Consider the following 22,456-nt stretch of genomic DNA (forward strand, 5'->3'; position numbering starts at 1 on the left):
GCATACTCCCGGCCGTTAGCCAGGGCACTCTGCCACCAACGCTTCGAATAGTGTGATGATAGTCAGCGAAGGTGAAGGAGCCGCCGATGCGAGCCACAGAAAGTGGTAGATGCAGTGAGCACTGGTGCAACCACACACTGCCGCTTGTCTGCGTGTCGGCGCGGTTGGCCTGCACGATGAGACTGAAGAGGCTGCCTCGGCTGTGCACTTTACAGATAGTCCAGCGGCGTCGCATCGGTTCGCTTAGTGTAGCCGTGGAGCCGGACTGGGGGGGGAGAAGAAACGCGTGAGGTGGCCACCGACACCGAATTCGCTGTCCACTGAGCGGCTCTCCTTGATTGGGAGCTCGAGCTCTACATACTCGCCAAGTTCCACATGCCATGACAGGGGACCAGCGCGATGAGCGAAATCGAGCTGCCGCACTTGCAGGCAGATATCAGTAATAGTGATGCAGGTCATCTTCAATCCTGTCGTCAGGCCTCCGAGGCCGGCACAGGAGGGATAGGGCCCAGGCGGCAACGTGGGGCTAATAAGGGGGTGCGGCTTTTACGTCCCGTCGAATGGGTTGATATCCTCGCACCTGGTTTGGTCAGAGGCAGTGGGGAGCGAGCTCATGTGGTTGAAGACGTGGCCGCTGCGCAGTCCCATACCGACACGGCTGTGAATGCCTGGTGCGCGCGGGCCACGGACTCCGCCGTCGACAGGCAGGCTCATACACCTCTCCTGGTTCGCCAGCTCCATTGAAGCGTACCTGTCGCTCTCCAGCTCCGGACCACTGAGATCCACCAACACATAAACATCCCCGGCTGTGTCCACCTCGACCTTGTGGGTTCGTTGCTTGCAGCCTTTTGAGCGAACCTCCTGCCGCGGTTTACCGCCCTTAGGACTCCCCTCGATGCCCATATACAATCCCTCACCGGTGTCCAGTGCGATCTTGTAGCTATGCCAGGGACAAACAATGCATGGATGACCGCCCATGTCCTCGATATCCCCCAGCAGCAGCGGCCCGCCGTGATGATAGCAAGCGTTGTCAATTGCATAGAGAACATCACGATAGCACACAACGGCAATGTTGCGCGTGCCGCAGCGAACCAGCTGACGAGATCCATTCGTGAACTCCACTCGCTTGCTCACATATATTCGAACAGGTGCACCGCTTGTAGACATGACAGCGACGAATAACGGCAAGAGTACGTGTGCGTTCACAATTATTAAGGGGGGAGAGAGGAGAGTAAAGGGGGGATGTGGGGGAGCTTTAAAAAACACAGGGCTACGAGTACCCTCCCAAAAAAGTAAGAGTAAGCGCACAAATACACACACCACGCATGGGTGAGGGCGGCATGCAACTGAAGCACTAGAGGCACGCGCAACTGATTGGGAGTGCGCTATTCGAGGAAAGGCAAACCAAGAGAAGAAGTGGTGGAAGGGAGTAGAGGGGAGGATGCTGGCCGCTGCACAAGATCCCACGCGCACACAGAAGCATCCGAATCCCAGAGAAAGTGATGGGTCTCCTCCAGTTCTGTGAAAACCTACGTGAGAGTGACAGGTTTTGTGCGCCGTCAGCAAAAAAAAAAAACTTTGCGATTCCCCAACTCCACCTCTTGGTGTGGACTTTATACAGGATGTAGAGTGCAAGTGAGAACTGTCATGCCCATCAATTGTGATGATGGACAATGTGAGGGAGGGAAGGGGAACGGAACCAGCGAGAGAGACAAGCGGAGTAAGAGGTGGGGAAGTACATGACCTCACAGCAAGTGTGCTTGGGTGAGGAGAATAGGAGGCGCACGTCAATGCACATCAAAACCCAAGTGGTGCGGGGAGACTTCAGCTCCCGCCCCGCTTCATGCGTTGCAGCGAATGATAAAAACTTCCAGACATTGACAATGCCTTTGAACACATGTACTCCTCTCACGGCGCTCCCCGCCCTCTATTGGCATGAACCTTGCACACATCTTCGGCGTGGGCGGGCAGGCCATGTGAAAGTGTTGACCACTTTGCGGTACAGTTAGCCCCAAAAGGAAGAGCTGCACCACTGCCTTAGAGGTGTTGAAGGTGGAGGGAATCGCGCATGGGGCACGAGCCCTCTCCTTCTCACTGCGCGACTCAGGAACAATACAATTAGTTTGCAGCACTACATCCACTGCACGTCGTCCTTGGCACGCATTTTCCTTTGATTGCACAAACTCCTGCGGTTCTTCACATTACTGGAAGTACGGCAAAAAGTCAAACAAGCACACACACACACACGCTCACACCATAACCCCAAAATACTGAGAGGCAGCATCACGCCCAGTCCACCACGTCACTCCTCCTCTTTTCTGTGTGCCTCTCCTCGGCGCCACTCACCGCCCCCCCCCGCCCCCGCCACCCACGCACACACAACAACAAAACACGTATCAGAAGAGGCGCAGGCCGCAAGGAGGAATCTGAGGAGGGGAAGAGGGGGGAAGAGGAGGGAAGAGGAGGGAAGGAGAGAAGGAGAGAAGTGGTGTGCGTGTGTGTGTGTGTGTGTGGAACAGCGGAATAGGCACGTAACCCCCCCCCCTCCCGACGCGTTTTTTTTTAGGCGCCCTTTAAGGAGAACTTTTGCTTCTCGGCGCTCTCCACCACACGCTCGCGGTAGAGGCCTTTGCGTCGCATAATGCGCTCCAACAGCTGTGCCGCGATATTTTTGGTGGCCACCTCAGCGCCATGTTCCTCGAACTCTTCCTTCGTGGTCGGCACAAAGTACGGATCAGCGTCGATCATTTCCCAATGACTCATCCGCAGCTGCGCCGTCGAGGCGCCTTGCGTCTGTACGCGCAGCTCGTCTTGCAAACCAAACGCCTCGACAGCCGGTAGCCAGCAACGAATGTAGAAGAGATCACTGCCCTCATTCGGCACCTCCTCGATAATGTCAGAGCGGCGGCGGTTCAGCGAGGCGTAGATCTTGCCTTGAGTAAAACCGGAGGAGTACACAGTGCATTCGTACACAGGCTCCACAAGACGGCGAGGCTGCAGTTTCATGGCCGCGCGGCACGCCTCCCGCACACCAGGCAAAACCATGCCCCCGGAGATACCCGAATCAGCGTCCACGAAGATCTCCGTCACAACAAAAGCGACACCGTACACGGGCTCTTGCGCCATCGGTCCGTTTTCGCAGGCGGCCTGGAAACCGGCCACGATAGACTCCTTCCAATTCTGCAGCGTCGCCCAGGATGCCTCCGGATCCGCAGCGCCGTCGAAGTTGGCGAGCAGCACGGCTCCGAGGAAGCCGAGCCGCGCTGGGCCACTCGCTACAAGGCCATTTTTGACATCTGCAACGAAGCGCTTGTGCTCTGCCAGGGCAGCCATTACCTGCCGCAGAACCTGCGGATTGTTGCCGTTGTTTCTTTCAGGATCCTTGATCAGCTCGAGCACCTCGGATGGCAGTGGCCGCGCCTGGAGAGTAATGACGAAGGCGCCATCCATAAGCGACGCGGTGTGCGGCTTCGGCTTCGCGTTCAGGCTGCTCACGACGGTCTCGCGAAAGGAAACGAGCGGCTCGGAGGCGACCACCTCCACCTGCGCAAATGTATCGATGAGGTCCTTGAGGCAACGCTCTGCGTGCACTTCGCCGGCCGTGCCGATCACGTGCTCGCCGGTGGGCAGCATGCTCAACTCCACTTGTGGATCTACCTTGTTCAGTAGCTGCAGGCCGCGCTCCAGCTTCTGCAGGTTTTTGGGGTCTTTCGGGAAGACGGACAGCCGCACTATGGAAGTGCTTTGCAGCACAAGCGACTTGAAGGCCGGCATGCCGGGCACGCTGCTGACTGTGGCGCACTTGGTTATGCAAGGGGTGAGACCACCGACACCGCAGAGGGAACCGGCGCTCACCTCTGCCGTCTCCTCGAGACCGGCGCCGCGGAAGAGGAAGACGCTGCCCACCGTCGTTTCCACCACCGCGCCATCGCTGTGCACGTACACCGGCTGCCCGGCGCGCAGGCGCCCGCTGTAGACGCGGCCGAACCCGATAAAGGCGTCGTCGTGTATTTCCACGGCGCCGATAACGCGACCAACGAGGAACTGAGTATCGATAAGCTTACAAATGTACACAACACATGGGGCCTCTGGTGACGGGTCACAGTTCATGAGTGCCTCCTTCAGCGCCGCCGGGGTGTCGGCCTCGAAGCCAGGGACGAGGGAGGCCAAGCGGCGCCGCTGCAGAGTTACTGGGGAGTTGAGCCGCGCGCACACTGTGTCCAGGACGCAGGTTGCCAGAGGCATCCAAGTGGAGAGCAGCGCCTTCAGCTTGCCGCGCGGGTCGCGACGCGGGTTGTTCCATTTGCTCTCGTCAATCTTCAGCTTCTCAGACAGCTGCTTCTGCCGCTCCTCGCTCGAGTTGTCACCGAGAAAGGCTTCGTAGAGCTGCCAAATCGGTTCCAGAATAAGTTGTACACCCAAGGGCAGCTGCCCCGCCTTCTTCGGCTGCGAATGCACGGTCTTGGTCTTGGGATCGAAGTAGTGCTCCCCCCAGAGGGCCTCAGTGATATTGTTCAGTGGCACCTTGTCCTTATACAACTTAGCGAAGAAGTCCACGCCAACGGCCCAGCCGTCGTAGCAGCTGCAAAACAGGACGTTGCCCTTGGACGGATCAAACCACACGTCATCACTTGGGTCCTCGCGCTCCATGTCCTGATCCAGCTCCTGGATCTTCATCTGGTTCGCGTAGGAGGCCAAGATGGCGTTGCAGATCTCGATGATGCTGCGCAGGCGCAGGTACGCCTCCTCCGCGGTGTGCTGCTGTGTCGTCACCAACAAGTCGATTTTGTTCAGTACGAGGCACATGGAGAGTCCCTCCCGGTAGGTGTGACGCAGGATTGACGACGTCTGCTGCGTGACGCCGTCAACAACGTCCACAATGATGATCGCGCCGTCACAGAGACGCATCGCGGTGGACACTTCACAGGAGAAGTCGATGTGACCGGGGGAGTCAACAAGATTCAGGGCGTGGCTTGTGCCCGTGTACGTGTGGTGCAGCGCGATAGAGCTCGCCTTCATGGTAATGCAGCGCTCCTGCTCATCGGGCCGGGAATCCAGCAGTCGAACCTCACCCGCCAGTTGCGGGGAGAGGATGCCGTTGCTGGCGACAAGGTAGTCGCTGAGGGTGGTCTTGCCATGATCCACGTGGGCGACCATGCAGAAGTTTCGGATGTTCTCCGGCTTCTCGCTCAGTCTTTGCAGAGCATCGGTGGTGAGGGGGCTCATGATGTGAAGAGGATGTTGCGTGTACAGTCCAGTACAGTGATAGGGGCGTAACGGAAGGAGGTGGGGGTGAGTGTGGGTGGGTGGGGGGGGGAGCGAGAGAGTAAACACCACGAGGTCTTCACCAGAGACAGTGAGCAGATCTCTTTGTGGATGGGTACGGCCAGCCGATGAGGTGTGCCCTTGTGCTTGTGAAATAAGGAAATGAGCGCACGTGGAGAGAACGGAAGGATACGATGATGATAGGGGGAGGGGGGAGGAGGCAAGTAGCACGCAACGCATAGAGAACAAGAGAAAGAGATTCTTTGACAAGTCCAGCAAGACGAGAATGAGTGACAGATGCCCTTTCACCCTCGCCATCTGGCGACGTTCCGCTATGGTTTGACACGTGTGGAGACATGTGCACGTGCGTGCCGGAGAGATGCTGCTGTTCATAACACACTGTGACGCCCGAGCATTCAGAGATGCGGGGCTGTAGTGAGCAATGCTCTGCACTCATCCATTGAAGACGGCCACACTCGTAAACCATGCAAATGTTTCTGTAGGGTGTTGGGGGAGGGGGTTAAAGACCGTTTCCCCATGTACAACACGCACAGGCACACCCACCCCGGGGTTATATTATCCCGAGGCAGCCTCCCTTCACTTCAATCTTTCGGGTTGACCCTTGTGTGTATGTCCTACTACTACTACTAGGAGGGAGAGAGGATGAGGAAGGGGGGGGGGAGGAAGGAGAAGGAAATGGTCGCATACACGCATCAGCCCAAGCACACACGTATCGATCTTTCTTGTCATGCGTCTGGCGACAGTACACACCTCTTCCCCCCTCCCCACTCCTGTCCACCCGTCTCTTAGAACGCTCGCCGTGTATCTTGCCACCCCACCGCTTAGTGCACCGCATCGACGATGTCTCCCCCTCCTCCTCCTCCATCCTCTCGCGATGCGCCCTCTCCACTGTCAACCGCAAGGAACGCACAGAGATGGGGGAGAGAGAGACGAAGACGTCTGTGTCACGGCTTGGAGAAAAAAAAAGAGGAAGTGGCATGAGGAAAGACAACTTGGAGATGAGACAGAAAAAAGGGGGAAAGGAGGGGGGAGGACAACACGCTTGCGCGTGACGGCGCATCATACCTGCTACGCGACAACGCACCGCAGCGCAGGCCTGTGGACAAGTGCCTCCCCCCCCCCTGCCTCCTACTATTCCCTGCCCCCTTCTCGCCAGGTTTACACACACACACACTCCTTCGTACAGACCCGTGAGCATGTTTGAGGTAGTTCAATCATTCCCACACACTAAAACTTCTCTGGCTGGTTTTTAGGCAACATCACATAGAAACCATCCGAGCCCGTCTCGCCCGAGTACGACTTCTCCTTCGGCATCAGGAAGTAGAGGTAGATCACCATGACGAGGTAGCCCATGCCCTGCACGTACCTCTTACGCGACTGGATCTCGATAAGGTCGGTCGTTGACACATCCCACGGCTTCTTGGTGTGGAACTGGTAGTACTTCGGCTCCGGCGCCGGCATCTTCTCCACCTTCACGTCGATTGGCTGGAAGTAAGTCCAAGGCATGTAAGTGTCGTAGATCGCCGTGTTCGGTTCCGGAAAGGGCGAGGAAGAGCGAATGCCGCGCTCATTGACAGGGAAGGCGTTCTGGATGTCGGAGGTGTTATTGTTGTCACCGCCCGTGTGGAACGTAGGGCCGTTGCCTACGAGTGCCTTTCGGGTGGCCGCGAAGGCGCACACGGACGTCTTGCGCATCATGGCTGCTGAGATAAAGAGAGAGAGAGATGAGGAGCAGAGACAGGGGTGTGAAGAACAACGGAGCTCACGCGAGAAGCGGACACTGTGAAAGAAAAAGGGGTGGGGCGAGAAGCGTGTGTGTATAAAAGTTCGTCAATAAAGGCACACACATTTATGTGTTGCCACAACAACAACAGCAGAGATGAAGGAGGGGTTGGAGGGGTGGTGGTGGTGAGCATAGACACATTTCACAATGCCAAGAGCAGCAGCAGCAGCGGCGGTGGTGGTGGTAGTGGCGACAGGATGAGGTGGCGAGGTGATCAGCGGTGGGAGGAGTGCACACTCAAACACATACATCGCGAGGAAACGTGAGAGGAGTGCAAAAAAGGGGGGATGGGGGGAGGGGGGGGGTTAAGGGACCAGACAGAACGATGGCGTAGAATAAACAGCGCAGGAACGAACGCTCACTGCGGCATATGCGCAAAAGGCTCACGAAAAAAAAAAAACGCGGTGACTATGGAACCGCGTGGGCCTCCATATCAGACGGCGGCATCAGCCATGGAATCTGCTCCGCACCCCCATTCCTCTCCCCAGGCACATACGGAAGGTAAAGGGAACGGAGACACATACACACACACACACGTCCGACCCCAGGGTTTTTTTTATCTTCAGCGCAGGTGCCTTCCTTTGGGCTCAACAGCCCCTGGATTTTGTTGCAATCCGGTGTTGCCCTTCAACTGCGCGAGGACAAGCAAACGATTCAGCAGATCCGCCAGCCACGCCTCGGTCACATCAGCCTGACTGTTCACGTGTACGCCTTCTATTTCGACCTCGAAGATTGGGGATGGGTCGTCGTCAGCACCAACGCGCGTGAAGGCGTACTCGTATGTATTCTCCGTTGCTGTCCACCGCCGCTTGTGACGCACGTGACCTCTCGACTTTACGGCAGGCGCATCCGCCCCTGGACAGACCACCTCCGTACTGACAGAGACACGAATGTCGTACGGGGATTTGGGCACGTGCACCTCAACATTACACAAGCGCTTCTTCATTATGCGCCCCACAAATGACTTTGACCCATCCACGGCGATGGCATACGTGTAGCGGCCGGTCTGCGTATTGACATCCTCCGTGACGGCCTCCTGCAGTGGCAAGGCGACCACCTTCTCCTTCGCCACGTACGTCTTCATCCTAGCAAAGTCCTCCGCGCTCACACCGACTTGAACATGCTGATGAAATGCCTCGAGAATACGCATGGCATTGCATGATGAGTCCAATGCGACTATACGGCTAGCAGTGACCCTCGACGTGTCGTCATCGCGCATTACTTTTCGAGGGTGGCCAATTTTACATAGCCGCGCCTCAACTTCGATGTGTGACCGTGACAAAAAAGGCTTAATGCGTGCGAGGAGCGACGTTGCGACTGAAAGAGGACACTGTGAATGGGGGCAGACCTCTTCATAGTCACCAGACGTGCCTGCAGCCTCCGCTGTTGGTGCTACCGCGGCCTTCAGTGGTGCCAACACACTTGGTGAAGCTGAGGAGGACCCATCAGCTCCTTCGTGAGACAGCGGTGTACAAGGTTCTTCCATGTGTGTTTGCGTGTGTGTATGTGTGTTTCCTGGAGTTTACTGCGTGTCCTCCATTTTTTTTAGTGAAGCGAGAAAACACCAGCCAGCATTTAAATCATACACACACAGACGCACACATGTCCCAGACGTGTGCACGCGCGCGTGTAAGAGGAAGAGAGGTGAAACACAAGATGGGGGGGGGGGGAGGGAGGAGGAAGAAAGGGAAGTGTTGTCTCAAGCCACACGGAGATGGTGAGAAATAAGTCCTTCGACGACTGCCTGGGCGGATACCAACTTCATGGCGTGCGCACAAGGCGACAGTTCATCAACTTGTTCATTGGCGGCGAGTCCTGGAAATGTTTGGGGGAGGGAAGAGGAGGAAGTACGAACCCCCCCTGCGCACTCCTCTTTGCCGTTTCGTGTGTGTGTGTGTGTGTGTGTGTGTGTGTGTGTGTGTGCAACAGCAATGATGGGGATCATGAACTACAACGTGTGCCGCCCCGGTGCAGTGGATTTGCGCACATGCACACCGACAAGCACAAACACTGGCAATGATATTCACAAGAGTCCCTCTACCAGTGCGGCATCGTCGCTTCCTCCTTCCTTTGAGTTTTTTTTATATCTGCCCTCCAGGGCACACACACACACGGGGGGAGGCGAGGGGGGGGGGGCATGCAGAGGTATACGGAGGACGACACCACCTATGAAGAGCACCGCGAGCAGCAGCGGCAGCTCACGCTACACATGGAACAGAGAGAGACGCACACAGATGCGACCGCTATTCATTAGAGGGGGCGGCTGCGCTTGCGCCGCAGAAGAGGGCACTCGGACCGCGAATGGCCTGTTTCATTGCAAAAGTTACAGTAGGTGTAAGCAGATCCGTGTGCTGTCGCGCGCGGCACTATGTTTGATGGGGCGGCTGCTTGCATAGCGCTCAGCTGCTCTGTGATATGCATTACTTGGCGAGTGTGGTCACGGGCACGCTCCTCGGCAGTTTTGCGAGACTCTACCGCCATCGGAAGGATTTCGGCGAGAAGCTGGGCTGCATCGGAGTGCTCGGGATCGAGCTTGACGCACGTGTTCAACGCGTCGTATGCGTCGCTCACCTTCTTGAGCTTTGCTTTCGCAGCGCCGAGTCGGTAGAACCCACGGGCGTACGTGTCGTCCGCCTTGGTAGCCTGCAGCGCGTCATCTGCGCTCTCCTCAACGCGCTCAGCGCGGAAGTAAGCAGCGCTCCGATTGCACAGCAGCGTTGCCTTTTCTCTAGAGGTGCCGGTTGGGGGAAACAAATCGAGCGCCTTTCCAAAGTGTCGGATGGCTTCAAGGTAGTTGGCGTCCTTCATCGCCACCATTGCCCGCTCAAGGCTCTTCTTGTAGTAGTAGGCGTCCTTCGCTTCTGCGCTGGCCACCCCGCGGCCAGCCTGAACGAGTTCCTGGCAACGCTGTGCCCCTGCGAGATACATAGAGTTACTCGCATCCAGCTTGTGGGCTTCAGTGTAGTACATGGCAGCCTCGCCGTACCGTCTCAAACCCTCCTCAGCGGCTGCAACGCGGCCGTGTGCTTTTGCATTGGTAGGCTGCAAGTCAATGGCCTGCCGCGCAACCCTACTCGACATCTCGTAGTTTTTGAGTGCCGCGTAGCATGCGCTGATATTGTTGAGCGCACGCGCTCGCACCTCTGCTGTTGCATCACTCACCGCCTCTATGGAGGAGTAGGCGCTGATCGCCTCGTGGTACTGACCCGCACTGAAGAGCGCACCGGCCTTCTTGAACTCAGCCTCGCTAGACATGCACGTTTAGCCTTTTGAGAAGGGAATGATGCACATACGTAGACACACACACACATATATATATATATATATGTGTATATACATATGTATATACAATGGGGATGGGGGCCAGAGTAATATTGGCGAAATTTAAGAAAAAAGAGGGGGAGAGAGTAGCGAAGTGGAAGAGAAAACACCGTTTCCGATTTTTGGCCAGTTTATGGGCCGGCGGCGGAGCACAGCGCGTTTGTGCGCTGCCATGACATCTGTATACTCTGCATCCTCCGCTACATTGATAAAGCGGGGGGGGGGGGGGGGGGGGCATATCTTGATGACTATGTGCGCATGTGTGTGGGTGGGTGTTAGCACACGACACACCTTACACTTGCGTGATACGCCCTCCTCGTGCCCTCGCCACAGGGCACGAGAGAGGGAGGGGAGGGAAAAGGCAAAACAGAGAGAGCAAGAGCTGTCCTCACTGCACCTCTTTGACTTCGCCTTGTGGCACCATGGAGAGTCTGACGCGCTTCGAGCAACCGACAGGCCGATGATCTTACACTCATTGTTTTTCTGACTGTAATCGCTTTTTTTTCTTGAAAAGAGAGCGAAGGAAAAGTATATCTGCGGTGCATTATCCCCAGCTTCTGTGAAATTTCACGTGATGTCCAGAGCTGCTGCTGCGTCCGCCAGAAATGTCGCTTTTTTCCTGTGCCGGGGACGCGGTATGCTCCTCCCTGAATATCAAGTTGGCGCTTGATAACCCGCACATCAGTGTTGGTGCGCTTCATGGAAAGCTAAATGCTGCCAAGTAGGGCAACCGACGCATGTGTGGCTTGACTGCGTGTCTACAAAGTTGTGGAGTTCATCGGCTTCGCATTGTCACAGCGCGTGACAGCTTCCCTTTTGGAGATTGTCAAGCGCTGGTCTGGCGTCCTCGTCTAATAGAGCGAGCCAGTTGGCGCTACAGTTGCGATTGCTGCAATCGAAACTTACAAGGGCTTCCCTTAGTGTGCGCAGATGAGCTTCTCTGTGGTGGCGCTCCTTCCCCAGAAGCTCACCCAAAGGCTTGAACCGCTGCTTCGTCATGGAAACCTGACGGGCCTTCCCCCCCCCCCGTACAACAGTGTACAAGGCCGTCGATTATTTGCGGATGCTGTGGCGGTGGTGGTGGTTCGGGGCCGCAGGCACTTGGCACGACTACCATTTGCAGTGTGATCTGGTCCATCCCGCGTCGTGCACTCACACGTACTCATGTGTTTCCCCTACCTCAACTGTGGGGATGCTATAAAAACTAACGCACGCCAGAACTCAAGCGATCCGTTAGGAATCCAGTGCGCACTAACACACGCGGAGAACATGGAGGGAGGATGGACTGAACGGGGGAGGGGGAGGAGGAGGAGGGGCAATGAGCAGCACACTTTGCCCCCACCCCCTCACACCACATCACACATACGACCACTCACCACCTTGCACTGCCTAGTTCATGTACAAGGCACCTACACGGACGCACGCTGAAATGCAGTCCACAACTCACGCTGCTTCACGGCCAACAGCTTCAGCATTTCACGGGCCAGCTCTACTTCCTTCGACACCTCTGCATCCAGCTCTTTCGAGAGGGGATTTTGGTTATAAAAGTCAATGGCACGGTTGTAGGCTTTGCATGAGACGCCGATGCTGTCGTACTCCTCCTTCGGGCTGCTATGGACATAGCTGAGCTGCACTTGGGCACGTCGCATCAGCGCCCTGAAGAAAGGCAAGCGTGAATCCTCATCGAGGACATCTGGAAGGTGGTGCGTCGTGGGGTGGCGCCATGTTTCACAAAAGCGCTCGTAGTACCCCAGCGTCTTGGACACCACCGCGTTGAACGCCCTGTCCTTGAGAGGTTTCTCATCAGCTGATGGCTGTTTTCGCTGCTCCACCCGCAGCCGCATTTGGTCTTCATAGATGGAGCCAAGATCGTACAGAAGCTGGCGAACCACAATTGGATAGGCGTTGAAGCTCAGCTGATCGGGGAACCCCTCAAGCAGATGCGCCTGGCGCTGCATCATGGCGATGCGGCGTAAACGATTCGGCTCGAATACCTGCAACGCGGCGTGCAGCTGCACCATATCGCGCGCAATATCGATGTGCTCGGTGCAGAAGGACTCGAATGGGCGGCAGGCCTGCGCCTCCTGCAGCCACTTCATTCCCTCCCTAAAACATGCACGCGCCTCCTCGAAGGTGACGATAGGCGGCTGAGGCTGCAACGGCGGCATCCCAGGAAAGTCGCGCCAAGACCTCTGCAGCTGCGCTAGCACGTCATCGTTTTCGTTCTCTAGCTCACGGCCTGTCAAAAGTCCGCCATAGTGGTGCAGGCGGTGAAGGTAGAAGCGGCCAAAAGCCCATGCGACCATCCCCTTGCTGTCTTCTGGGTCGTCGGTGGCTGGCATTAGTGTCTGCCCAGCGATGAGGCAGTGAAAAGCCATATCGTAGGCCAAGTGACTGCTGTAAAATCCACTGAGCTGAAGAGCGTTGGTGGCCCACGACTTTCTGCTGAACTCTTGCTTGTTCAGAAGCTGGTAGTACATCGTAAGGTGGCAGTACTGAGAGGCAGCGGCAGCGTTTTGCTGTCTTGTGTGCACCTGTGCCATGAAGAAGAGCGTGGCGGTATACGTCCTGTCCATGTAGAAACGCAGCAGCGTCGGTACCACACGCCCAGTGGCAACCTCGTCCGTGCGGAGCGTCCCATCTTCTCTGAGTGGCACATCCGCGATGTCGCAGTGGACTGGCTGGTCTTGCCACCACGAAGCCCACTCCTCGTACAGGGCTTCGGCACGTCCTAGCACCATTATGGCTTTGCCCAGGTCCACTTTGGACAGATAAAGACCTATGGCGTTGTGCACAACCATGTACCCCACGCACCCTCTGTACTCGGACGACGCTGTTAATGGGCACGCGGCTGAGGTGTTGTTGAGAACTTCGTCTTGTTCAACAGCCTTTACCTCACGAACGGCATCAGCGGATGGTAGCGCCGCCCCCACAGACCACCACATCACTTGATAAGCACGGCGCACTTCTTCGTAGCCCTCCCCCTCCTCCTCTACCTCCATCATTGTAGTCCCCAGGAAAGCGAGACATCGACACAACTGCTCAAGCGCGCGCGACGAGGCCTCCGTGACATAGATATCGACAATTGCGTCACGCAACTGCTGCATCTGGCGGCGCGCCTCGAATTTCGGCTCGAATATGTTGGAGGCGGGTCCCTCGCTGGCGCCGAGGGTCACAATTGCCTCAAAGGCAGCATGGAAGTGAAGGGGGTCCATTCAAAAAGAGAAATGGGGGATTCGATTAACGTGTCCAAGGCTGAGATACGCGGCGTACTACAACTGATTAAGAGCGAAATAGAGGGGGTAAAGTCTCGGTGGTGGGGAAGCTACTATTCTATTGCTGCTCTGTGAGTCCCCCACTTTTTTTCCCGGGGAGCACGCGAGTGTCTTGACAGACGCAATGGGAGGGAGAGAGAAGAAAGAAATGTAAGCTCGCTGTCGGCCTGAAGCCACATTGCATTTGGCTAAGCTGATCATGCATGTCACTTTTGGGGGGAGGGAGGAGAAGTGTAACTGCCCTTTCAGCGACCCTCTTGGACTCGTGTAACAACGTCAAAGATGATCAGGAATAGCAGTGCGGCATTCGAGCATTACCGCAGAGCAGCAATCTATGTGCTGTGCACCGTGTGGCTGAGTGTTTTCGCGCACTTGTGTGCGTGAGCGTGTGTGTGTGTGTGTGGGGTGATGTATGATTTACCACCGCTACCACCACCAAACCCCTCCTCCTCCTCCTCCTCCTACCCCCTCCCTCCTTTCACGCGTCACACGAAATAGCGGCTTGACCAATACACACCTTCGCGGATCACTTTGCTTTATCATCAAGGTGTCGCCGTTGTGGATTAGTGTGTGTTTGGAGAGGTGGGGGAGTAACGCGAACAGACAGGCGCACGCAAAAACGAGGTCACTTAGAGATAAATTAAGGTCGGCAATTCAAATATATAAAAAACGAACGGCACTTCGCGTGTCTTCGACCGTCCTATTCCCCTATCGCAGCATCTCCTCCAGAGATTAAGAGGGTCAAACGTGAAGGATGAGGCAACACCCAAGGAACGAAGAAGAGGGAAGTATAAAGGGGGAGGGGGGGAGAGGAGGAGGAGGCGGCATCAATGTGGCTCAAAGATTCGGGTGGGTCTGTGGGAAGCATGTAAGGCGGCAACAGGGAAGTATCAGCGGCAAAAAAGCATCGGGAGGACAAGACAGATTTAGTCCACGTATCCTGAAGGAAGAGGGAATATGAGCGTAATCGGTGGAAGAGTCGTCTCACACGGCCAGTGAAGCAGTTGACTAGCAGCCCACTATCTTGTTCACCATGCACCGGGGGGAAGGGGTATCAAGGCTAAGTGCCCCCCCCCTCCCAAGTACAACGCCAGCGCCTCTCAGTCATATCTCACTCCCCCCCCCAGGCATCCTTTGGCACAAACAATGCACACTGTCGGCCTTTCCTTTCGACACAACCTCACAACCACAAATCGGCAGAGACAAACACATTCTCTCCATCATTACCCCACCCGTCATCCTTCCTCGAGCGACTATGGAGGGAGGGAGGGGGGAAGCACAGATTGAGTAACACACACACACACATACATACACACATACACACACATACACACGCATCTTTACCAGCCGGTTTCATCCTCGTTTTCCTCTGGGACGGCGGCACCACCTTTGTCCTCCACTGTATCCAAGTCGAGACCCTCCTGCTTGACACATGTCTTCACCACTTTCGGCTTGGTCTTCGTCCCGCGCTTAAACTCCGCGCGCAGACGGTGCACTCTGTCTGCCTCTTCGTTGAGCAGCTGTGTGCTATGGATGTGACTTGTTAATCGTTCAAAGACTTCCATGATTAGTACTTCGTAGTGGTCCGAGTCGGCGAAGGATACGAGGCGGTCAGCTATCATAGCTCCTACCCGCTCTACATCCGCTTCGGAGTTGCACTTATTCTCCCCAATCACTTCCACCGAGTCTCCTCCGGAAAGAAGGGCACTACCGGAGGCGATGTCGTTGGCTACCTGCCGCATGCTTGAAATTGCCTGCTCCACATCCTCCGGGAGTACCTCCTCCTTCTCCTCCTCCTTTATTGGGGCGCGTGTGGCCAACTTCTTTTCCAAGCGAGCCTGTCGAGCCGCCTCTTCAGCGACAGCCTTCTGCTCCTGCTTCTCGGCTTCAGCCTCCCAGTCATCCGCGGCGTCGTCGTATTCGTCTTCCTCATACCCGTGGTCCTCATACTCATCATTGTCGTAGTACTTGTCCATGATGCTGCACTTGAGAATTTAGATTGGAGGGATGTGTGATATAGGGGGAGGGGGGTATGCGTATGCCGTTGCCGCGGCGTTTTTCCTTTGCTCTACAACTGGAAACAGAGACAATCTAGCTCAGGTTATGTTTGTCGTGTGCCGTGTTTGGAGAGGAATCCCCGGGGGGGTGCAGGGGGAGAGGGAAAGAGAAGAAGTAAAGAGAATACGAGACATCAAGGCCCAAAGAGAAAGACAAGCACACGGTGGAGGGCCCTATTCAGCAACACTGGGTAGCAGTGTGTGGAAGGACGATCAGTGATGCACCACGCACAACAGCACCAGGAAGAGCTGGCATCGAGAGGAAAATCTAATGTTGTTGTCGCACAGATGGCAGCAGTCACAGTGCTGCGCGCTGAACAATGCTCACCATATGACCTCTCTCTCACACATCTACACCTCACACTCTTCTGCGCACACAGCCTCTTCCGCTATTGCCATCATCCGCAAGGAGGAAATCACCCACCCCTCCTTCACCTTTCTTGTCTCTGTTGCTAAACACTGCCAAACATGTAAACACACTAATACATCTACATGCACACACACACTCTGTCTCTACAGCCACTCTCTGCCCGATCCTCTGTTGTCTCCCCCATGTCCCTCTTTACACGTCGACTCATTCCCCTCTCTCACTATACACGAGCCGAGGTGAACTGTAAACCACACACGGAACACCAACACAAAGCAACGGTAGGAGAACAGAGAAAAGGAGAAAAGTTGCGGGAAGGGAGACGAGCATTTGCACATGGCTTGAATGGACACGCTTAAGCCTCCTCCTCGCTTCCTTGCATTTTTTTTAAAGGGGGCACACCTGAACAGCGCCGACAGACACGTGGGAAAAAACGATTCCGCCGCAATACAAGCACAAAGAGGGAAGAAGGAAGAGATGCCAGCCGCCACTTGAACCGCCCCCACCCACCCACCCAGCGCCTCCCACAAGAGCATACCTACACATTCACACACATACGCATACACACGCTATGGTCAGCAACCCTTTCTGTGCGCAACTGGCAAATGAGGGAAGAGAGGAATAAGCAGCAGTTGGCGAGACCAGCGAACAAACAAAACAAAAGTAAGAGAGGAGGGGAGGAGGTGAGAGCAAGGGAGGGAAAAGGTGAGGAAAGCCCAAGCGCATCCCCCCCACCACCACCACTCCACCACTCCACCACCTCACCACTTTCTCCTCCCTTCATACAAACCCCCCACAGTCCTGTCGTCAGCGGCAGAGCACACACACACCAAGCGGTACGCAGGGGGTGGGGGGCAGGGAAAGGGAAAGGGAGGGAAGGGAAAGATATGATCACTCCATATCGTTCGAGGGCACGCCCACAACGAACAATTTCAGCGTCCTCGCGAAGCCCTGCGCATCGATGACCACATCGATGCATACTAAAATGCCTCATCAGTGACACTGTTCCTACTTCGCGGCAAAGAGCTTAGCCATGTGCGTGCCAAGCTGCGCGGGCGAGTCAGAGATGGTCACGCCGGCGGCGCGCAGCGCCTCCTTCTTGCCCTGCGCAGTGCCCATCCCACCAGACACCACAGCACCAGCGTGCCCCATGCGGCGGCCCGGCGGCGCAGTGGACCCGCTGATGAAGGATACGATCGGCTTCTTGATCGGGCTGTTCTTGATGAAGTCCGCCGCCTCCTCCTCCGCCGTGCCGCCGATCTCACCGATCAGAATGATGCCCTCCGTCTCCGGGTCGCTCAGGAACAACCGCAGGCAGTCCACCATGTTCGTCCCGTTGAACGGATCGCCGCCAATGCCGACGCACAGCGACTGGCCGAGGCCCACCGCCGTTGTCTGCGCGACAGCCTCGTACGTCAGCGTGCCGCTACGCGACACAATGCCGATCTTGCCCTTCTGGTGGATGTGGCCAGGCATGATGCCGATTTTACACTCTGCGGGCTTGATGATGCCCGGGCAGTTGGGGCCAATCAGACGCGTCTTGTTCTGCGACAGCAGCATCGACTTCACGCGCAGCATGTCCCACTGCGGGATGCCCTCCGTGATCACTACAACCAACGGCAGCTCGGCCTCCAGCGCCTCCTCGATTGACGCGGCGCATGCAGGCGCGGGCACGTACAGCACCGACGCCGTCGCGCCAGTCGCCTTGACCGCCTCCGCAGCCGTCCCGAACACCGGCACGCCCAACGCAGTTGTGCCCGCCTTCTTCGGGCTCACGCCGCCCACCACCTTGGTCCCGTACGCGATCGCCTCCCTCGTGTGGAACGTGCCGGCCTTACCGGTCATGCCCTGGACAATCACCTTGGTGTCCTTGTTCACCCACCAGCGGATGGCGGAACGTGCGAACATCTTGTAGCGAAGGAAACAGAGATGAATAAGGGTTGACGGGGAGCAGGAACAGTGGAAGGAGAATCAAGAGAGAGAGAGGGGGGGATCGGTAAGCAGACAGCGTCGCTAAACAAAACAATGGCACTGTACACCGAACGAGACAACGTGATTAAAGACCGGTACGAAACTGTATTGCTTAAGAAATGAGTTCCACGTACAATGATGTAGTGTGTTCGGATATCAGCCAGTGATGTAGAAACGGGGGTGGGGAGCAAGAGAAGGGGGAGTGGATAAGGGAGAGGAAGAGAGCGAGAGCGAGAGCGAGAGGGAGAGGGAGAGGGAGGTGGGGGGAGTTGAACATACTCGATTAGCACTTATATGCATATTACCCCATGCACACAAGCATTTATGTATATATATATATATATACATAAATTATACGTGTGTATATAGAGACCTGACGTTGCGTAGCGAGTTTCAGGAAAAAGGGAAATCTGGGGAATAGAGGGATGCGGGTCTGCCTATCCCTTTCTGTTTGGGTGGTGCGCTGCAAATATATATTTTTTAAGAAATGCGCGTGAAATAGGGAGATTATAACTAACAGGAAAAATGGGGGAAAGCGGAGGAGGTAATAGAGCTCGGGGGAAGTGGGGGATGCTTTGCTCCCAAGCGCACGCGTACACACACGATATACGAATGTGCAGGGGGGGGGGGCAGTTGAACGGGAGAGAGGCAAAGAAAAACGGGGGAGGCAGTGCGAGAGGTGGTACGTTTGGCTGCATCACAGAACACACACACATATTCCCTGCACATACTCGTCTCCCATAGCAACGATGAGGATCTGTTGTGCACATGTGTATGCAACAAAGACGCTGTTGAGGAAACTCTTAGAGAGAGAGAGACGTGGTACCCCGGAGCACGCAGCAACTCGCTCACCCCTCACACACACACACACACGATGTGTTTGTGATCACAGTGTAGTGTTGTAGCCCCCTGAAATCTACTCTACCATACACGTAAGGACCGCCTCATTTGATTGATTTTCTCGGTTACGAAAAGACAAAACTTTTCATTTTTTCCACTTTGATTCAGCAAACACCTCTTTTTTATCTTCCCCCCCCCCCTCCTCCTCCTCCTCCTTCCCCATCGTTCTTTCTTACCGCCTAATAGAGTACATTTTAGCCAAGAAAACACACACACACACACACACACACGAGACAGGGGGACATGAAGCAAGTTGATTGAACCCACAAGCCCCATGATTTCTCCACCAGCCACAAACCTTTATAAGGAAGCATGTGGAGGAAGAGATGAAGGAAACGTTGTGCTGTGTGCGTGTGAGTGTGCGCGCGTGCGTGAGGGTGGGGGTGGGGGGGCTGTGTATGTGCGCCTTTTCCACACCATCACCTCTCCCTCCATCGATCAGCACAGGCACACACACACACACACAAAGGCGAGAACATTGAAACGGGTCTTTTGATACGAAGAAAAGAGATGAGAAGAAGCATGAATAGTAGTCGTCACCCCCTCTCCGACTGGCGCGCGCGCAGACACACACACACACAGAGATACACACAACGAATTCAATCTAGCAGTGTTTCTTGTGAGCAGCTGTGATTCTGCTCGTCGTCGTAGACGCGCACAGACTAGCCAAATGAATGCGCTTAAGGATATACCGAGATGTGTCTGTGTGTGCGTGTATGCACTCATGTTTGTGGGGGGAGGGATGGGGGGATGGAGGGAAGCGTTGTCCAGGTACGCTCGTCCGGTACAATACACACCTTACTGAGAAAATCACCAAATTAAAGACATGAAGGCTGTAAAAGAGCAAAAGGAAAGTGAAAAACAGTCGTGACGGTATGCTGCAGGAAACGGAACGGGATGTCACACAGTCCCTCTCCCCCTCCCACACACCCCTACTCCTCCTCCCTTCGCGGCCCTCCATGATGCGCGTGAGCGGCCAATTAGAGATTGCGGGTAGAGAATGATGTGAGAGCGTCGGTGACTGGCACAAATAAACACATAGAAGATGGCACACACATCAAGGCAACAAGAAAAAAGAAATGCGAAGAATCGTCATGTTGTGCATGTTGTCGAGCATACAAACCAAAAAAAAAATATGCTTCGCATTGTCAAAACCGCCTCACACTGTACAGGCCTGTGTAATGTATATATGAGCATAAAAATACATATATATACCTATACAGGTGCGTGTGTGCGCGCGTTTATAGGAACAGTTATGACGTGTGTGTGTGGGGGGGGGGGGGGGAACTGGAGAGAATTCAATTCATCTTCTCCTGTCCCTCGTACCATCCATCTACGCAATCGACTCTCGTGGCGTTGTTACAACAACGTCTCTCACACTTTCCCACGTGTGTGAACACATCACTTTAGACGTATTCGGTGCACCTTGAGTACGCATTTGTTGTGAGTCAGCGGCAGACAGTCATGCGCGGAGGGGCGGCCACACACACACACACACACACACACAGGGGAACGGGGGAGGGGGCGCGCACACAGTTGTTACATGAAATTCCATGCAGTACATTACCCCTGAGGAGACAAAAGAAAGAAAAAGGAAGAGATGTATAAGGCACGGAGAAAATCAAAGGCAAACGACCCAGCCATAACAACACCGGCTCCTCATGGGTGCTCCCTCTCTAGGAGCAACACATGCCCTCCCCCTTTCCCATGCCATGTTATTCCCCTTTCCCCTTTTTTTGGAAGCCCCTCACACACACACACACTCTTGTTATCACCCTGTCCCATAAACATCATTTCAGTCGCGAGGAGCCCCTCCTTTTCCCCGGAATTCTGATCGCATCGACAAGGATGCGCGCCCTTTTTGTACTTTGCTCATGTACCCCTGCCACACTTTACTAAGACTCTCACACATCATCGCAATCTTCCCCCGGGAAGGGTTACAAACACGTGCCCCTCTTGTCCTACGCACTGTCTTCAAGTGAATAGCGCCTTTTAGCGGTTAAACATCCGCACATCGAAAGGGAGGGAAAAGGTGAGGAAAGCCCAAGCGCCCCCCCCCACCACCACCACTCCACCACTCCACCACCCCACCACTTTCTCCTCCCTTCATACAAACCCCCCACAGTCCTGTCGTCAGCGGCAGAGCACACACACACCAAGCGGTACGCAGGGGGTGAGGGGCAGGGAAAGGGAAAGGGAGGGAAGGGAAAGATATGATCACTCCATATCGTTCGAGGGCACGCCCACAACGAACAATTTCAGCGTCCTCGCGAAGCCCTGCGCATCGATGACCACATCGATGCATACTAAAATGCCTCATCAGTGACACTGTTCCTACTTCGCGGCAAAGAGCTTAGCCATGTGCGTGCCAAGCTGCGCGGGCGAGTCAGAGATGGTCACGCCGGCGGCGCGCAGCGCCTCCTTCTTGCCCTGCGCAGTGCCCATCCCACCAGACACCACAGCACCAGCGTGCCCCATGCGGCGGCCCGGCGGCGCAGTGGACCCGCTGATGAAGGATACGATCGGCTTCTTGATCGGGCTGTTCTTGATGAAGTCCGCCGCCTCCTCCTCCGCCGTGCCGCCGATCTCACCGATCAGAATGATGCCCTCCGTCTCCGGGTCGCTCAGGAACAACCGCAGGCAGTCCACCATGTTCGTCCCGTTGAACGGATCGCCGCCAATGCCGACGCACAGCGACTGGCCGAGGCCCACCGCCGTTGTCTGCGCGACAGCCTCGTACGTCAGCGTGCCGCTACGCGACACAATGCCGATCTTGCCCTTCTGGTGGATGTGGCCAGGCATGATGCCGATCTTACACTCTGCGGGCTTGATGATGCCCGGGCAGTTGGGGCCAATCAGACGCGTCTTGTTCTGCGACAGCAGCATCGACTTCACGCGCAGCATGTCCCATTGCGGGATGCCCTCCGTGATCACTACAACCAACGGCAGCTCGGCCTCCAGCGCCTCCTCGATTGACGCGGCGCATGCAGGCGCGGGCACGTACAGCACCGACGCCGTCGCGCCAGTCGCCTTGACCGCCTCCGCAGCCGTCCCGAACACCGGCACGCCCAACGCAGTTGTGCCCGCCTTCTTCGGGCTCACGCCGCCCACCACCTTGGTCCCGTACGCGATCGCCTCCCTCGTGTGGAACGTGCCGGCCTTACCGGTCATGCCCTGGACAATCACCTTGGTGTCCTTGTTCACCCACCAGCGGATGGCGGAACGTGCGAACATCTTGGATTACACAATGGTGAAAGGTTGAGGGGGAACAAAAACACTAAAAGCGCGTTTGATGTGTTTGCCGTAAGTGAGAATCTCAGAAACTCAACAGTGTATCCTGTCCGAGTCGAGGGGAGTGATGTTCGAGAATCGCAGTGCACCATGGTTGCGCGTTCCGAATTGTGATGAGAAACAAAACGATGGAGAAGATGTACGATAGTAACCATTTTTTTTTTTTAGGGGGGGACTCCCCTGAAAAGCAATGGACAAGAGCCGC

At 55.7% G+C, this 22,456-nt stretch overlaps 9 protein-coding genes across 9 annotated transcripts; all 9 read right to left on the reverse strand.

Annotated features, from left to right (window-relative positions):
- Positions 1 to 546: 546 nt before the first annotated feature.
- On the reverse strand, positions 547 to 1,167 carry JKF63_04717 (uncharacterized protein; the record flags this gene model as incomplete). Its single annotated transcript, XM_067900695.1, has 1 exon — positions 547 to 1,167. One exon carries the CDS (start codon positions 1,165 to 1,167, stop codon positions 547 to 549), a length of 621 nt encoding a protein of 206 aa, XP_067756716.1.
- A 1,395-nt stretch (positions 1,168 to 2,562) lies between these two features.
- JKF63_04718 (uncharacterized protein) lies at positions 2,563 to 5,157 on the reverse strand (the record flags this gene model as incomplete). The annotated part of the gene is made up of 1 exon (XM_067900696.1): positions 2,563 to 5,157. One exon carries the CDS (start codon positions 5,155 to 5,157, stop codon positions 2,563 to 2,565), a length of 2,595 nt encoding a protein of 864 aa, XP_067756717.1.
- A 1,356-nt stretch (positions 5,158 to 6,513) lies between these two features.
- JKF63_04719 (uncharacterized protein) lies at positions 6,514 to 6,984 on the reverse strand (the record flags this gene model as incomplete). Its single annotated transcript, XM_067900697.1, has 1 exon — positions 6,514 to 6,984. The coding sequence occupies one exon, from the start codon at positions 6,982 to 6,984 to the stop codon at positions 6,514 to 6,516; it is 471 nt and encodes a 156-aa protein (XP_067756718.1).
- Positions 6,985 to 7,631: 647 nt separating this feature from the next.
- Positions 7,632 to 8,555, reverse strand: JKF63_04720 (uncharacterized protein; the record flags this gene model as incomplete). The annotated part of the gene is made up of 1 exon (XM_067900698.1): positions 7,632 to 8,555. The coding sequence occupies one exon, from the start codon at positions 8,553 to 8,555 to the stop codon at positions 7,632 to 7,634; it is 924 nt and encodes a 307-aa protein (XP_067756719.1).
- A 764-nt stretch (positions 8,556 to 9,319) lies between these two features.
- Positions 9,320 to 10,324, reverse strand: JKF63_04721 (uncharacterized protein; the record flags this gene model as incomplete). Its single annotated transcript, XM_067900699.1, has 1 exon — positions 9,320 to 10,324. One exon carries the CDS (start codon positions 10,322 to 10,324, stop codon positions 9,320 to 9,322), a length of 1,005 nt encoding a protein of 334 aa, XP_067756720.1.
- Positions 10,325 to 11,799: 1,475 nt separating this feature from the next.
- Positions 11,800 to 13,605, reverse strand: JKF63_04722 (uncharacterized protein; the record flags this gene model as incomplete). Its single annotated transcript, XM_067900700.1, has 1 exon — positions 11,800 to 13,605. The coding sequence occupies one exon, from the start codon at positions 13,603 to 13,605 to the stop codon at positions 11,800 to 11,802; it is 1,806 nt and encodes a 601-aa protein (XP_067756721.1).
- A 1,400-nt stretch (positions 13,606 to 15,005) lies between these two features.
- Positions 15,006 to 15,641, reverse strand: JKF63_04723 (uncharacterized protein; the record flags this gene model as incomplete). Its single annotated transcript, XM_067900701.1, has 1 exon — positions 15,006 to 15,641. One exon carries the CDS (start codon positions 15,639 to 15,641, stop codon positions 15,006 to 15,008), a length of 636 nt encoding a protein of 211 aa, XP_067756722.1.
- A 1,456-nt stretch (positions 15,642 to 17,097) lies between these two features.
- Positions 17,098 to 17,997, reverse strand: JKF63_04724 (uncharacterized protein; the record flags this gene model as incomplete). The annotated part of the gene is made up of 1 exon (XM_067900702.1): positions 17,098 to 17,997. The coding sequence occupies one exon, from the start codon at positions 17,995 to 17,997 to the stop codon at positions 17,098 to 17,100; it is 900 nt and encodes a 299-aa protein (XP_067756723.1).
- Positions 17,998 to 21,294: 3,297 nt separating this feature from the next.
- JKF63_04725 (uncharacterized protein) lies at positions 21,295 to 22,194 on the reverse strand (the record flags this gene model as incomplete). The annotated part of the gene is made up of 1 exon (XM_067900703.1): positions 21,295 to 22,194. One exon carries the CDS (start codon positions 22,192 to 22,194, stop codon positions 21,295 to 21,297), a length of 900 nt encoding a protein of 299 aa, XP_067756724.1.
- Between the last annotated feature and the right edge of the window lie 262 nt (positions 22,195 to 22,456).

This window comes from Porcisia hertigi, chromosome 25 (assembly GCF_017918235.1).
Source record: "Porcisia hertigi strain C119 chromosome 25, whole genome shotgun sequence".
Lineage (NCBI taxonomy): Eukaryota > Euglenozoa > Kinetoplastea > Trypanosomatida > Trypanosomatidae > Porcisia > Porcisia hertigi.